Source organism: Capricornis sumatraensis, chromosome 21 (genome assembly GCF_032405125.1).
Source record: "Capricornis sumatraensis isolate serow.1 chromosome 21, serow.2, whole genome shotgun sequence".
NCBI lineage: Eukaryota > Metazoa > Chordata > Mammalia > Artiodactyla > Bovidae > Capricornis > Capricornis sumatraensis.
The window spans coordinates 28,547,209-28,564,263 of NC_091089.1; the positions used below are offsets into that span (position 1 = coordinate 28,547,209).

General features: G+C 35.8%; 1 protein-coding gene across 1 annotated transcript in view; it reads right to left on the reverse strand.

Moving 5' to 3' along the window:
* DSG1 (desmoglein 1) overlaps positions 1 to 11,310 on the reverse strand; it is a 40,314-nt gene extending 29,004 nt beyond the window's left edge. The window contains exons 1-4 of the mRNA XM_068993612.1: positions 11,263 to 11,310; positions 2,450 to 2,485; positions 2,058 to 2,189; positions 694 to 849 (exon numbers count right to left, since the gene is read on the reverse strand). Coding sequence (XP_068849713.1) covers positions 694 to 849; positions 2,058 to 2,189; positions 2,450 to 2,485; positions 11,263 to 11,310 — 372 coding nt within the window. The remainder of the gene's footprint in view (positions 1 to 693; positions 850 to 2,057; positions 2,190 to 2,449; positions 2,486 to 11,262) is intronic.
* Between the last annotated feature and the right edge of the window lie 5,745 nt (positions 11,311 to 17,055).

Genomic DNA, 17,055 nt, shown 5'->3' on the forward strand with positions numbered 1-17,055 from the left:
ATAAGTCATTGGGAAAAAGCAGAAAATCGATCCTTTTTTTGGATTTAATTCAGAACATTTCTGAACTGGAGGAGAGAGAATTAATTATGGGAGTTTGTGATGGAAGGCCTCAGACTTTTTAAGGAAGTGGGTCATCAGGTCAACTGCGTAAAGTGGAAATGAGGTTGAGAGTTTGAAGTTTTGTCACAGCGACTGTAAAGAAGAGAGGGAGATTCATTAAGGGTGAGTAACAGTGACTGTGAAGAATAGAGTGAGATTCGTTAAGGGTGAGTTAAAGTTTCTCTAGGGCACATTCTGAGCTCAGGGGAGTCGAGCAATATGAATTTATCATCAAGTACGTTCACTCAGGAAAGGCTCCATCTGGAGTTCCAGAAATCATCATTTGGCATTGGAGTTAAGAGGAACTGATACTTTCAACTGAATTAAAGATAAAGAAGTAAGTTAGGCACTTGCTCTTCTTGACGAACATTTAGCTTGACACGGGAACTGACAAGAGGTTAGCCCTTTTGCTAAGGCTGTTAAGCAAACACTCCTCTTTCTCTTAATCTTTTGTTTCTGGGCATTGGATGCTCATGAAATAAGAGACAACCACAAACGCCCAATATTGGGACTCTTGAAATCAAATACATATGATCTGAACTTAAGATATTTCAAAAGTAATATAGGCCTGAACATACATATCCATGCACTTACAATGAAAAAAGGGGTGACCTCTCGATCGACTATGGATGTTATATTAATTTCACCAGTTTTTTGATTAATAACAAAGATTCCATAAGGTGGTTGATCAATTCCTACTCCAGAGATGCGGTATGTAACTTGCTGGTTTGCAGCACAGTCTGAGTGAATCTGCAAAGAGAGCACAGGTGAAAACCTTACAGAGAGGAAATCAAAAGTGCGACTGTTTGATGTAATAACTATCTTTCTGGAGAATTGTTGAATGTGAGTTATCCTGTTATCTTTTGAGAAATGGAAATAGGAGTTATTTTCCTAGATAAGTGGAATAATTACAGTTCTAGTATTTTCAGCAGTACACGACAATGTAATAAAAGAAATTCAATTTTAGTTTCTACCAAATAAAAAAGTAAAATATCACTCTCATAAATCTAAATCTGTGTAGTTCTCATTCATGCATTCACTCATTCAACATTTAAAATGGATCATATTATTTTTAATGTCTGTGCTAATGTTGAGGCCAGTAGGAAACTCCTTACCCTCTGAAGGAGTTTCTCAATGTTATTATATAACTTTGATCTTCTGATTAAATGTTTTTTTAAATGTAAGGTTTTTGAAGAAAGTTTTAAGTGGATTTATGTAGGTGACAAGAGAGAGTCATCCAACTCTAGTGTAGAAGGTTTTAATTCTGAAAATAGGAAGTTGTATTAGCAGAAAAATCAGAGACCACCCCAGATAAATTTTATAGAAACCAGGGATCTCTTTGAAATTAAAAAATATATGATTATAAGCAATCTTATGGGGGAATCTCTGTGTAAATCTGTGTATATGTATATATATATATATATATGTGTTTGTATGTGTGAATCTGTGTGTGGAGATGTTTCCGTGTGTGTGTATGTGCACATGTGCATGTGACTGGGTGTTTACTAAAGGAAAATAAGGGAAAACGAAGGGAAAAGAGAACGTGAAAGAGGGTACATTGTGAATGTTCATAGAAAGCTAAAAGTAGAAAGTCAATTCTAAGAGATTATGAGGCAGAAAGAGCACACATTTAAATGGTTCCTGTGAATGTGCTGAGCATTAAATTCATTGTTTAAATCACTGTATTTTTTCATCTAGAGTTTAGCGTGACACATGATTGTGTATATTAATTTCATTAATGTTATGAGTCAGTGTTCAACTGTCTACCCAAGTGGCTAAATTTCTTAATTTACACTTTTGATGGCTTCAATTTTTATAATCTGAATAGCTATAGTTCTGTTCTGAATCATAACTTCTCAGTGAGATATGCTCATAAAATATTTCAAAGATAGGTTCTTTTGAAAATTTAACTCTGTCTGTTCTGATTTTCGGTTTTTTGCTTTGGGGTTGATACTTACTTTGGCGATCGGGTTCCTCTTTGAGTTGTCCTCACCTTCACGGCAGGCTGCAGCGAACTTGATCCACTCACGCTTTTGCCTCCTGATGGAATGCCACTTGATGGTGCCATTTTTAGTGTTATAATCTCTGACCTTGGGTGGGCAGGACAAAGTAATAGTGTCTATTAACTTTTATTCATAATTCACATTCCACTGGAGATTTTAGAGGTCAGGGCAGTGTCAGAAAGAGAGGATGTTTAGTAGGAATGATTGGTAATTTTGATAACCCATTAATTTTAGCATAACATTAACTTTACTTATAAAGGATAAATTTTCATTGAAAAATATATTACTTCTCCCAAACTATTTTTTTTTACTTTTAATTTGGAAAAAATTAATTTGCTATATATTACCTGGATTCTAAAGTCACTGTTAACTTCCAGCACCACCTATAAAAAATAAGATAATCATAATAGTTAATTTTTAATTGAATGCTCTACAATTCATGCTATCCCATTGCTTAAAAAAAAATTTAAACAGTCTTGTGGGTCATTAGCAGGTGGATTTGGTTTCTCTCTCAAGGTCTGAGGACAATACTAAGGATTCTTTTATGTTTGGTTTTTACCTTTAAATTTTGCTCTTCTTTTCATTACTTTTTATTGTTAACTTTTTTTTCATTCTTAGCCTGTACAGATACTTGTAATCATATGAGCTAGGATATTTGAAACTAGAACCCAGGGAGAATGAAGGCTGGGAACTCAAGATCTCTTAGTAAATCTTATGCCTGAAGAGTTGAAAGCACTTGGATGGTATTTAGTGATTTCAATAGTATGTAATGATACTGAAATATTTGACTATAGTTTTGGGATCTGACTAGCCACAGATGGAAATAGAAAAGAAAATCTGAAGTAAAGAAAGCATGTAGAGCAGAAAATATCTGGAAAACTTTGGAATGTTTGCTTTTTCACAGTCCAGTTCTAGATGGAAGATTTTCGAGTATTCTTGAAAATCTGAAGATGATAAATCTTTAATTTGCTTTGAAATATGAGATCAAAACAATTTTCTTCATGTAAAAATGAGTTCATATTTGATGTTTTATTGCTGGCACTAAACAAAACAGATGATATAAATGCATCCTTCCACAGCAATGAAAATAAATTATAAGACTGTAAGGACAAATTGCTGTGTAAGCAACTTTCATTAATCTTTCCTCCTGCATTGAACAATTTCCCTGTCAGATAAATGAAGTAGTCAAACAGAACTCTCCCTAGTTTCAGCTCTAGCCTTGATCTTTGTATATGATTTGTAAAATTATACATATAATTTAAATTATTTTTTTCTAAAGACAAAGGCACTTCTAAAAATATACACTTATATATTAAGTCTACTATATCAATATACTAAAGACATTTAAAATATCTAAAATTAAGTGTGGATTTGAAGGATTTGTTTACATTCATTAAATTTAACTTAGAATTAGTTAAAGATGGTATAAATTCTTAGTTTTTATTCACCCCTAAATAAGAAAATTTTAACTTCAGGTTTTTTTTAGAATTGCTAATTATGAAAGCTGTTATCATAATTAGACTTTATCTGGACCACTGATAAAAGAAAATTATAGTTTGTATTTTTAAAAATACTAATAATAGTAATTTCAAAATGTAATAATTACTTTTTATAGTCACTTTCAATTTTACCCTTAAATAAAAATAAAATTTTAGTCTCCAAGTACATATTTTTAAAAAATTTCCATAATTCATAATGGTTAATATCAGTAGTATAAAGAGATTATGTTTTTATTTTATTTTATCATGGTATCAAATATTAATCATTATCATTAATCACCATTACAATTTACTGGATGATAACTAAGTATTGGAAAATGTGTTTAGAGAAATCCATGCACTCAATCTTCAGTAGTATATGTGGTCAATACTATAATTCTTTCCATTTTAAAGATGAAGAAATTGAGGTTTGGATATTAATTTAGGGCTAAATACAAAACCATCTGCCTGCCAATGCAGGAGACTCAGGAGACAGGGGTTTGATCCCTGGGTTGGAAAGATCCCTGGAGGAGGAAATGGCAACCCAGTCCAGTATTCTTGCCTGGAAGATCCCATGGAGAGAGGAGCCTGGCTGGGTCACAAAGAGTTGGACGTGACTGAGTAACTGAGCACATACTCACAGTCCAAAACAATTCAGCCTAAATTTGTGTTTGTGGTATGTGTAATATAAGATGGTTTATTCCAAGTAAATTTCTAAGTAAAATATACTATGAAGAATTGACATTATCCTTCCCTGGTGGCTCAGACGGTAAAGCGTCTTGCTTACAATGCAGGAGACCTGGGTTCGATCCCTGGGTAGGGAAGATCCTCTGGAGAAGGAAATGGCAACCCACTCCAGTACTCTTGTCTGGAAAATCCCATGGACAGAGGAGCATGGTGGGCTACAGTCCACGGGGTTGCAAAGAGTCGGACACGACTGAGCGACTTCACTTTCAATTGACATTATTACAATTTTGAGAATTCAAAATAATTCTGATTTTAGTCTAATCTCATAATATCCTTGTGAATTATTAACAAGAATGCTTATATACAATAATGACAGCTATAACAGTAATGCTATGCGTGGGGTAGGAGGGGAAAGAAAAATAAATGACCCAAATGGTCCAAGTTACTTTGGGCAAGTAACTGAGTTGTTATTGTAGAGTCCCTCTTGGGCACTGAATTGAAATGATGTTAATGCAGGTGTGTGTTTCTTGCTACCTGTGAACTCATGAACACTTTTTCCTTTAATTTGTAGGTGTGGAACAGGGGAGTGGGGGTATCTTATTTGTCTGGGAGCCATTTCTTCATAGTTACAGAATTGTGTATGCATCTGTTATCTGTCTTGCGCTTCCCTTACCACACTGAAGTGTCGGTGCTTGCTGTTTGTTTTGGAGAGCTATGCCAGATGACTAAGAAACCTTCCAACTTTATGAAGCTGGGTCATTCTTTTTCCCATGAGTAGCAACTCAGGCAGAAGACCAAGCAAGTTGCACCATACAGTCAGGCTGTCAACTGGATTAGTAATTAAAAAACTGCCAAGTCTGCTTAAAATTATGTTTCGTTAACATAATCTTACTGTGATTTGCTCAAAGTCCAGAGAAAAAAACCCAAAACTCTGAAATAGTCATTCTTGGACTTTCAAAGGCAAAATAATGAAATAAACAAAGTACTTCATAGGGTCAGAGAACTTTCAGTGTACTTGCTGAATTCTCTTAGTTTAGTTTTCTCATTTGTGAAATGACAGGGATAGACTAAATTATATACAGTTACCTTTTCCATTCTAACAATAAATCTCCGCGTGCAGTAGGAAAATATTGAAATTTTTTGATCTTGGGAAAGGCATGATAAAATTGTGGGTTTAAAAGGTTACTCCAACCACAGGGTAGAGGCAGTGATTACAGGCCACCAGCAGTGAGTGTTTTACATCAAATTAGGCCAGAGATGCAGAGCTGAACGGGAGTGGGACCAGACCAGAAAAGATTAAGGGAGAGATACTGCACGGGTGAAACTGACAGGGCTTGAGAACCAATGGGACGTGGGAGTCAAGAGAGGGAAGAATTTCAGGTGATGGCAGTTTTAAACAGGCAGATCAGGAGCAAGGGCATAGCAGAATTCAGCAGGTTAGAACACGGCAAGTTTAAGATGCCAGAGAAGGGCCTGGGTGAAGAGGCTTAGCTATTTGAAAAACACATCAGCTCCATGAACAATGATGCTTCAGGCCTGATATATGGAGGAATAACTGCTCAGTTTGCTTAGTTGAAATCATGGGAGAATTTGAAATCCCTCAAGAATACAGCCAAGAAACAGCCTAGGGATGAGAATGAAACATGGGAATTCCTACATTTATGTAACTGGGAACAATGACAAAAAAATAAGAAATGAAAAGGAGAAAAAGAAGTTTCTGAAAAAACAGGAAGAAAATGTCATGCAAAATCAAGGATGTCAAAGGAAAGGAAAACTGAAAGACAGATGGGGTGTGAACCATATAAGATGATATAAAATAGCTGAGCAGAGTGATTCCTGAAGAAATCTGAGGTTTTCTAGGACTTTGAATAGGATGCTTTCAGTTGAACAGAACAGTCTCTTTCTGACTGAAAGAAATTGGGGAATAAGATAGAGGGGAAAAGGACATGAAAATGGTCACTTTCCCAAGGAATTTGGTGATCAAAAAAAAAAAATCAAAAAGATGTGATAGTAGAATTAAATTACTAATAGTGTGCAAGGAAATATTTTTGGAGAGGGAGACATGTGTTGGAGATGAAAGTCACTTGGTTGGAGAGGGAAGTTGAAGGACACTATCCTGAATAATTTAGACTTTGTCTCTAGAACAAGGATAAGGTTATTTGGGGGAAACTAGAGGACTAGTTTGGATTATGAGATGTGTTGGGGATGTGTTCTGTGGAGACCATGATGGAGATGCACTTAGGTATGAAGACTGGTCAAGCTGAGTACATCTCAGCTCTTTTGCCCCACTGGATATGGGTGTTGGGGTGAGTCACTTAGCCATTCAGTGCCTCAGTTTCCTCCTCTGTATATGAGACTAAACCCTTTTCCAATTAAAATATTCTAAGAAAGCAGTGAATAATTCACTTAAAACACATCCTCAATGAACCCTCCCTGCATCTCTATTTTAGGAGCCAATCCATATATATATATATATATATATATTTTTTTTTTTAAGCCACAAGACACAAAGTTGCATGCTAATATCAATGATTCTAATTAAGCTCACTTTTTTTTCTTTTGACATTGAGGTTTACATTTCTTTACATATAGTAAAAATGGTCTTGAAAGTAATAAGTAGTCAGGACAACTTCTTGCATTTCATAATTGTATTAACCTTCAAAAGTCACATGACAGTTTTTAAAGCATTACATTTTGTGTCTAACTGTTATGCATATCATAAGAATGAACCTGAGATAAAGCCAAAATATGATAGATGGATTCCTTTAAAAAAAACCTTCTGTTTTGTCTTTCCTTTGTGTTACTTGGACCGTAGCTGGAGTTGACAGCATGTTGGTAGGTCATTCTTCTTATTTGTTGATTGGTTTATTTATTTCTTTGACAAGTACATATCAGATGTGTGAAACCAGGGCTTTATTATTAAGACTTTTGAAGGACTTAAGCCCTAAAAATATTATGGCAAGCCTTAGATAAAATATAAATGTATACTGCATCATGAAAGTAACAGGAAAATTCATTGTGGCTGTTTTCATGTGTAATGCCCTCATGATTATTTGGAGTGTGTGTGTGAGGGGGAATAGAAACCACCCCAAAATTCCCTATTTACCTCTTTTATTCCCTATTTACCTTTTCTTTGTGAATTAGATGTTTACCGAGCAATCTCACACAGGTTCAAGGCACTACGAAGGATACAGAAGTGACTTGGACACAGAACCTGCTCTCTAATAACTTACAGCCAGGTAGTTTTATGAGCAGCAGGCGGTCCTTAATTTGTGAAGCTGTGGTTGTTTATTAGCCAAGGGTGTGCTCTGTGCTTGTAGACCAACTGAGATCAGCAACTGGTGGCATATAAACCACTTTGACTTGCCTAAGTCCATTAGAGGACATTGCATGCCAGGCATAGCCAGCAAGAGTGACGTGACCCAGTGCTCTGGAAGAAGGCCCCCTCACTGTGGGGAGCACAGTAAGTCTAACTGCTGTACCAAGTGTGCATCCTGCTTCGAGTGTCAGGCCAGTGCCTGTTAGGACACGGAGGTAGCCAACAACCACGTTCTTGAAGAATGTGTAGCAGACGAGTTATCAGAAATAAAGTGCTCTGGGAATAGACAGTGTTGTTTTTCTAGATTCATGAGTTAAGTAGGTGAATCTTGTCCTTTAGCAGCCAAGTCATCAGATTTATCCAGTTAGCATTTCCTAGTTCTTTAGGTTTTTCTATCGTCTTAATCAGACACAGCAAATGATTTTATTCTGTAGCAACTCAAACCAATTAAATGATGACAAATTTGTACTCTTTATTTTCATAAATGTGAAAGAACAGGCCGATCTTAAATCTGCTGTGAAATTCCAAAGCTTTTAAGAGCATCATGATTTTGCTTAAATACAATTTATACATTTGACTTAACGGGTGAACAGAAAGGCCGCTTCCATCTTCTAGAAAATACTTTACTGAAACTCTGATATCTGTAATATGTATCACTATAATATGAGCGCGAGAAAGCATAGATCCCTCCCTTTGCTTCTCTTCTGTTGTATCTGTACTAGTTCATTAGTTCTTCTCTTGCTTTAGGCATCAATGAACACAATTATGGAAATTTAAGATTCTGGTTCACATAAGTTGATGAACTATGTAATAAAGTATATATTATAGTCCGTGTATTTTAGCCCTGGGCTTGAGAAATACTCCAAATAAAACCTGCTTATATACTTAATAATTTCAGCTAAGTTCAAACTGTGGCATTAGTTTATCTGGTGGTCAGAATAAGTTTTATTTTTTAAGAGAAGTATTAACCATGGAAAGAGGAGAAGCGAGGCTGGCATGATCAACTGAAGAAATCTATCATTCTTGGTAGTAAAGATAGGTTTATTTGTTCTTTGTATGCTGCAGAAGTTGACTTTTATAGGAAAAGACACCTTGATATCTGTATTGATTTGAGTTGGTCGATTGGACCTGGTGAAGTTGCAGTGAGTTTCAGAAATCAATAGAACTATAAAATTCTACTGGCTCTACTTTGCTTTTTTCACAGTCACCATGCCATCCCTTATACCACAGTTACAGCCACTTACAAAGATTTCTTATATTTGATACAAAGTTAACTTTGTTTTCTGGTGTAGAACTCATTCTAACCTTCCCCAGCCCCCTGCTAACCACCCATATACACAACAATCTCATGGAAACAAAAAGAAAGAAAAATAAAAATAAATGTAGCATTAATAACATTTCTTTGGCCTGCAGTGTTATAACAGCTGTAAGCTAGTGTCTGTTCAGGCCCCTTGCCTAGATAATGGAATAGTCCTGTGGCAAGCTTGGCCTCCATAAGAAGTTTCTTCCACTTTATTCTCCCTGATCTAACCCTCTAATTTGAACAAAGTCTTAAAATTTAAAGGAACATTGAGCAGATTACACAGCATACTTGCAAATACATGGTTGCCCAGCTCTCAGTGGGTTTGCATTAAAGATAGTATCAGTTTAAATGTCTTAAAAGTTTTCAAAATTGCCCAAATATGCTCCTTAATGTAGATTTTCACTTACTAATTTTGAGCAGAGGATATAAAGACTTAGATTTCTTTTTTTTAATTGATAAAAGCAAACATTCAGAATAAGGCTAGCAGAAAAGTTTGCTATAGTGATGGTTCACATTCAGAAACAGTATTTTAAAGCAAAAATAGATTGGATAATTCCAAAGGATATTTATCCAGATCATCTGGTAAAATCAGTAGTAGAAATAACTTGTGATTTTTCTAAACCTTAGAAAGTGAATTTTTAAAAAAAGTTATGATATTTTAAATGAAAGATTTCAATTCTTTGTAAAATAAGTTCTTCAAGAAATAATTTTCCTAATGTGTATGAGAAACTTATGATTGATTCCAAAGTAAAATATGGCAAAAAAACAAATGATTCACATGCAAACAGGCAAAAACTATCCAGACACAGAAAATAAAGGACAAAGGCCCAGAAATCTCTCTACAAAGAGAGAAAGTTACATGAAAATACATGGTTTTGATAAAATGATATGCTGTACTGAAGAATGACTAGATACAAATGGCTATTTAAAGGAATTTTATAGGGTGTAATTAATTAGAAATAATCATAAAAATTTAAAAAGGCATCTTATAGATTCAATGAAAATACATAAGCATCTGAATAAACTTTAATCAACTGACACTATAATGGACCTGAATTAGATCAAATGTATATGAAATTAAAAATAAAAGCATTTTCTTATTTCATAATTAACAAACACTCCTACTTTCAAATGACATACTGTGTGGTACTCATTAATCCCTGCCATGTCCCAAATTATGAAATTCTCAGTATCAAGTCCCTGGAATAAGTCTAGTGTTTGAAGGGCAGTTTGGAACTATATAGCTACCACTTACTGATGCTCATTTATTAATAAATCCACTGGTTATGGCCTCAATTAATAAAGTGAATTCAAGTTAACCAGCATATGTTGAATCAAAGATCTCACTTGTTACTATAGACACCCAACAATCCAGTTCAAAAATGAAGCAAGTAGAGACAAATATTCACCACAGCGCTACATCCTGTCAAACTGGAAGACACAATTTACCTGGCATTTGCCTCTTTGTATTATATTAACACTATTGTGAGAGAGACTACAATTTTCAATTTTTCAACACAAGAGAAGTTGATACAACACACTAATGCTGCACTTAGAAGTCGTCTCTAAAGAGAGAAGACTAATAAAATGTAGGGTTGCAATAATAAAGTATTTTGTTATAGTTTCTCTGACCATCAAACGTACAACTTTTGTCTCATGGTCATTACTGACTTTGCAGTAGTAAGAACCATTATCATAATAATTATACTTATTCCTTAATTATAGCCATTCCTTCACTACTATGTCATTTATAAATCTCCCATACTGCCATTCTTTTTGAAATTAAATAAATGTTTTAAATAAAATTACAGTTTAGAAGTGTGGGGCTTCTGATATTAGTGATATGAACCCCCAACCACATACAGAACTGATGAGACTGTTTGGGTGGTGAAGCCAGTTACAAACAGCTATGATTTTAATTTGTATGGATCCTATTTTTACATTTTAAAAATTATAGTGAATCTACCAGCAAAGATACCAAAAGTATGGGAAAATGTCTAGATTAAAAACCAAGATACGCCTGTGAGATTAGTTTACCAAGACCACCTGCAGAAGAGAATTTGAACAACAGAACGCTATTAAGTAGTGATCTGCCTTTCCCAAGTTCAGTGTTTCCCCGGCATGACTTGGCAATGACTCCGATGTCAGAGATATGATATGGTGAGTTGACACTGATGCACTAATATGATCTTGGAGTCTTCAATTAAGGAGAGAAACACTATTTAAAACTCTAGTCCATAAAAATCACCTTATCATTAGCATAAACTTTTAATGGGTTTAGGTGAGAAATAACACAAAATAACATTTTTCTGAAAGTTCTCCCTTGTTTACCATGAGATCCATGATGGAAACTTTTTAACAGGATTCACTTACCAGGAAAATGAGCAGCACCACAGCTGCTCTGAAGAAGGGCCAGTTCATCGCTGCTGGGTTCTCTTACATCCAAGATCAAGGGAGTTTTGTTTTTTCTTCTCTGTTCTTTCTCTTCCCCCCACTCAGCTGGCGTCTGCTTAAAAATAATTTCTCAGTAGATGTTCTTACATGCAGGCTTTGAGGTGTTTCTGCCTTCTCTGGGAGCAGGTCTGAAGGTACGTATAACCTGTCTAGATCCCCACCCTAAAAACTTGGGCTGGTCTCCCTGAAATGCTTAACAGGATCATCATTGCTCGCAGGTAAAAACTTAGGGACACACCCTCTTTCAGCTGAAAGGCAGCTCTCTGTGAGGCAGGGAAGATTCACCCCTTTGTTGAAGGTTTCCAGTGGCAGGCATTTAGAATGATCAGAAGTGTGAAGAGCTGTACAATGGATAGGGGTTTTTCACCCCAGGTTCTATTTATAGGTTGTTTAGCTTCTTCCCATATTGAAAAGGGAAGTGGAGTCTGAGTGTTTATACTATTCAAAGAGGATTATGTGACCCATGTTCATTGCCAGACCTTCAGGTCACAATAGAACATTATAAACTTTCCATTTCAGTGGACATTAGGAAACAGTCATTTTCTGAACTATTTTTAAGAGACAGAAACTCTGCTAATGTTAGGAGTGAGGATTTTTTTTTAAGCATTCGTTCAAACAAACAAAACGTACATACTTACAATTTTACTTACAATTTTAAGGTCCCTTGCGTAAATCACAGTTTCCTTTAAGTGACCAGCCAAAGTCCAGGGATGTCTCTGTTGTCTCTCTAAATGAATATCTTCTTTCCCCAATTATTTCTCTCTTTTTAAGGTTCTGTCCTTTTCAAATGGATTAAAATAAAATGTAAAATATCACTAGGGAAGATTAAATGTAAACAATCAAAACCACCAATTAAAATCTCAGTGATAATTTAAAAAGTGAGGATCAGAGCCTGAAATACTAATAGAAACACAGAAAGCTGTTTTTCAGGTGAGGTGGGTTAAAAGTCAGTGACGATTCCCAAGCACAGAGCCAAGAATCTGTATAGTGAGCCAATTAGAGCACAGGGAATACACTGGAGAAAAAGCTGCCCACACATGCAAATAGGAAGCTGAATGTAGCCCTGAAGTCTTTGAAAATAAGTAGTGACTGTTGCAGGAAAGCCTTTGGAAGTGTTCTAAGGGTAATCTCCTCTTCACCTGACAATGTCTAGTATAAATATTGTGAGTGGCAGGAAGTCTATGGAGCTAGAAATAGCAGTCTGGAACAAGAGATCTATCTGGTAAGATGTTGATTATGGTCAAAAGGATGTTAAAAATTGTCCCAGAAAGGAAGGGCATCTCTGAGAGTCAGAGGTTCTCTAGAATGCTGTCATTTCACTACAGGTGTGTGGCTAAAAAGGTTACTCCTCAATGGTTTGGAAATGTCATGCTCTTCATCATGGAGCTTAGAAGGAGGAGATGGACTGCCTATATTTACTTGAATAAATGGTTTTTAAAAAAGTGAATAAGAATACTTATGATAGGAATTGGTTGATGTGAATAATTGGATCAACTTTCTCATTAGTCAAGTAGGATAGAATGTATGTATCGACCCATGACTTAGTCTGAGCAATGTATTAGTAGTAAGAAAGTCTGACCACAAATGGCTGAAGACTCACTGGGCATGGGAGATGGAAGGATATACATTTACAAGCCTCCCAGTGGCAAGTGAATGTTCTTTCCACCTTGAATTCTGGGCATGGTGCTAAGATGTACACTGGTCCTCTTCATCCATGGAATGACTCTTCCCCACACCCAACCCTGTCTCCACCCCTAACTCAATGACTTGCTCCACAATCCCAACCAACTAGAGCACGTGTAAGGCAGCAGTGTCTCCAGGAGCCTTCTGGAGAGGAGGTGTGGAAGAACCTGGATGTTGCGGAGCAATGGCTGTCTTAATTGTCATATGAGAACTAGTGACATTAGGTAACAAGTGGAGAAGGGAGGTTATGAATCACCATTCCTCCTCCTTCATCTCCTTCTCTACCTTTTTTTCCCTACTCATCTTAATGTCCTTAAAGCAGTGTTGTTCAATAGACAACTTCCTGAAATGTGGAAATGTTCTCTATCTGGGAGAACACTTGAATCGATTGTGATCTGTGGATCCATTATGCTAGCCACTAACCATATGTGGCTATTGAGCATTGAAACAGAACTCAGAAACTAAAATTTTTACTGTAAATTCCAATAACTGCACAAGGCCATTTTTCTTGTTTAGTCGCTAAATTGTGTCTGACTCTTTCATGACCCCATGGACTGTAGCCTGTGAGGCTTCTCTGTCCATGGGATTTCCCAGGCAAGAATACTGAAGTGGGTTGCCATTTCCTTCTCCAAGGAATCTTCCCAACCAACCCAGGGTCGAACCCACGTCTCCTATACTGGCAGGTGAATTTTTTACCACTGAGCCATCAGAGAAGCCCAACCACATATGACCAGTGGTTACCATATGGCCCCAGTGCCAAGAGGTTAGAGCATCATTGTTTTTATTATCTTCTATCTTATCCTAAGCCTAATTGCTGTTCTTTATCAATTCAGCTCTTTCTAGTGAAATCTACCCTATTCTTTTTCTCAACTGAGGGAACTCTAGCTTTCTGCTTTTCCATTCAGCACATTTGATTCTTTTCCTATTATCTCAGTTGCCCAGTCCCTTATATTTGACTCCTTGCTGATCATATTTCCTAATGCCAGTGAGCTGAGAAACTAAAACAGAGGCAACAGCACACAACTCTCATTTCTGTGGTCATGTTTCCTTAAACATTCCTTCCAGTCCCCTTTTCTGTAACCCTCACCCCACTAAAACATAACTGTGCTGTACAACGTTGCTTAATCTTCCTGGTCTCAATTCATCCTGATTCTACTGTGAACAATGCTCAGGATGTGCATGTCCATTCCTTCATGGGAATTTGATGAAATCTGGGGTGATTTTTCTGTTTTGTTTTTTTCCTGGCGTTTTCTGGTAAAATGGACAGATTTTTTCACAAGGATCAAAATTCTTGGGGGAAAGGATTTTGCTCTTTTCTAAGGCATTGCACACCCTAGAATGTCATGTCTACATTTCTATATTTTTTTCACAGCTTGGAATATTGTAGTGCCCTCTTGAAAGACAAAGTAATCAGCATCTTTCACGGAAGCTGATGGATTCTACTGATCTAGAATTTCTTAAGCCTTATTTAAGCAACTGTTGTATCCCCCTTCGTTTACATGGCACCCATAGGGTGGACACATACATTCCAGAAAAACTCTTTGGAATATGTTTTTATGTTATATGTGAGCCTCTGGTGTCATATATATATCTAAATTACATAATAAGCTCTAGAAATTGTTTTAAAAATAGGTGAAAGATATTTTTAAAAATCTTAAAAATGGAGAAGAAATTGAGAGAAATGTTAAGGATAATAGAACCAAAACCTTTTGTATTTGCCTCTATGTGAGTGTTCCTATGAGAGGTATTGAGTCTAGATCTTGCTCAAGTTGTTTAAAATCAGACTATTCCTCAATGAGTCAAATAAAAAGTCTGGGGGATGGAGGCAGCATTTGATTAAATGAGACTTTTCTTTTTGTGTATAACAGTCAAATGCAATGCCTGATCCTCAGTTGGATTCCTGATATGAACAAGACAACTCTAGAAATAACTTTGGGGATATTTGGAAAATTTTTTAAATAGGCTGTTAAGGAATTATACATTTTATTGGTAATGTATATATTAATAATTTGTTATATTGATTAATTTATATTTATGATTATATTTTATAATTATATAAAATTATACAATTGATGTGTAATTGATACCAATTAGCTAATTATAATTTTATTTCTATGTATTAATATATTTATTGAGGTGTCTTTATTTTTAATTAAATTTATTTAGTTTTAATTGGAGGATATTTGCTTTACAATATTGTGTTGGTTTCTGCCATACATCAGCGTGAATCAGCATGGAAGCAGCCTAGATGCCCATCAACAGATGAATGGGTAAAGAAGTTGTGGTACCCATATACAATGGAGTATTACTTGGTCATAAAAAGAACATATCAGATTCAGTTATAATGAAGTGGATGAACCTAGAGCCTATTATACACAGTGAAGTAGGTCAGAAAGAGAAAAATAAATATCATATATTAATGCATATGTATGGAATTTAGAAAGATGGTACTGATGAACCTGTTTGCAGGGCAGCATTGGAAACACATTGTAGCCACAATTGGGGAAAGAGAGGATGGGATGAATTGGGAGAGTAGCACTGAAAGGTCTGTCTTTCTTTTTAAAGATGCATGCTGAATTATGTAGGAACAAAATCTCATGATAACAGAAGTCTTCTTCATGGTAATTCAGCAGTAAAATGGATGAAGTGAATATGGCAAAATGTGAACTGTTAAATCTATGTGATGGCATGTGGTTATCTCTTTGTTTTCTGTATAGTTGAGAATTTTTGTAATAAAATTAAAAATAATGATAGGTAGATATTGGCAAATTACAGCCATGGGCCAAATCTGGCTCACTGCCTTGTTATTTTATTGGGACACAACCATTTTCATCGGCTTATGTATTACCTATGGCTATGTTCCCTAGAACAGCAGAGCTGAGTAATTATGACAGAGACCATGTAGCCTGCAAAGCCTAAAATAATTACTTTTCTGGCCCTTTATAGAAAAAGTTTGCTGACTCCTGCACCAGATGGATAGATTATATTTTGTAATACAAAATATGATTCATTAGTACATTAGTTGATTTTAAGAGAATTCAGAAGATTGATCTGGAGATTATGAACAAAAATCAGGAAGACTGAAAATAACTACCAAAATTAAAGCAATTAATCATTGAGGAAAAGATACATCTTTATAATCAAATTATATTTTTAGGTTTTTATTTTGGGAAAGACTTTTTAAATTCACTAAAATAGCCTACAGTCTAACTCTTCTTCCTTTCCTTTAAATCAGATATAAGGAGACTTTTCATTTTTCTCTAGTCAGTTCTAGAATGAGAGTCCAACATCATCACATCTTTATGTGGTTTTCTCTATACATAAAGATTATTCATTAGCAGGGGAATCCTATGTGACTCTGAAAACACTGGATTCTACTGAAATATCTTACCCTCAGAGTAGTGAAGAGATAGCTATTGTCAATACTTTTTAAAAAATTAAAATAAAAAAAATTTTTTTTAGTTCTACTGGGTCTTTATTGCTGCTTTCTCTAGTTTCTTTTGTTGTGGAGCAAAGGCTCTAGGTGCGGACTTCAGGAGTTGCAGCACGTGGGCTTCCTGGCTCTAGAGCGTGCAGGCTTCGGTAATTGTGGCACGTGGGTTCAGTCACTCTGCAACACGTGGAATCTTCCCAGACAAGGGATGGAACCCATGTCTCCTGCATTGGCAGGCAGATTCTTTATCCACTGCACCACCAGGAAAGTCCCAAAACTAAAAAAAAAAAAAAAAATTCTCATTGAACATCCACTGCATGACTGCATATTCAGTATTGTGCCAGGTGGAACTTTGAAAATAAGTTTGAACTCTGTTTTTAAAGGTGTCACCCAAAGCTGGGACACAACCGTGCTCATTGGCTTATGTATTGTCTATGGCTGTGTTCCCTGGAGAGCAGCAGAGCTGAGTAGTTATGCAGCCATCACTTAGATTTAAAAGTTCACAGTTTGCCATATTCACTTTCTCCATTTTATTGCTGAATTACCATGAAGAAAATTTCTGTCATCATGAGATTTTGTTCCTACATAATTCAGCA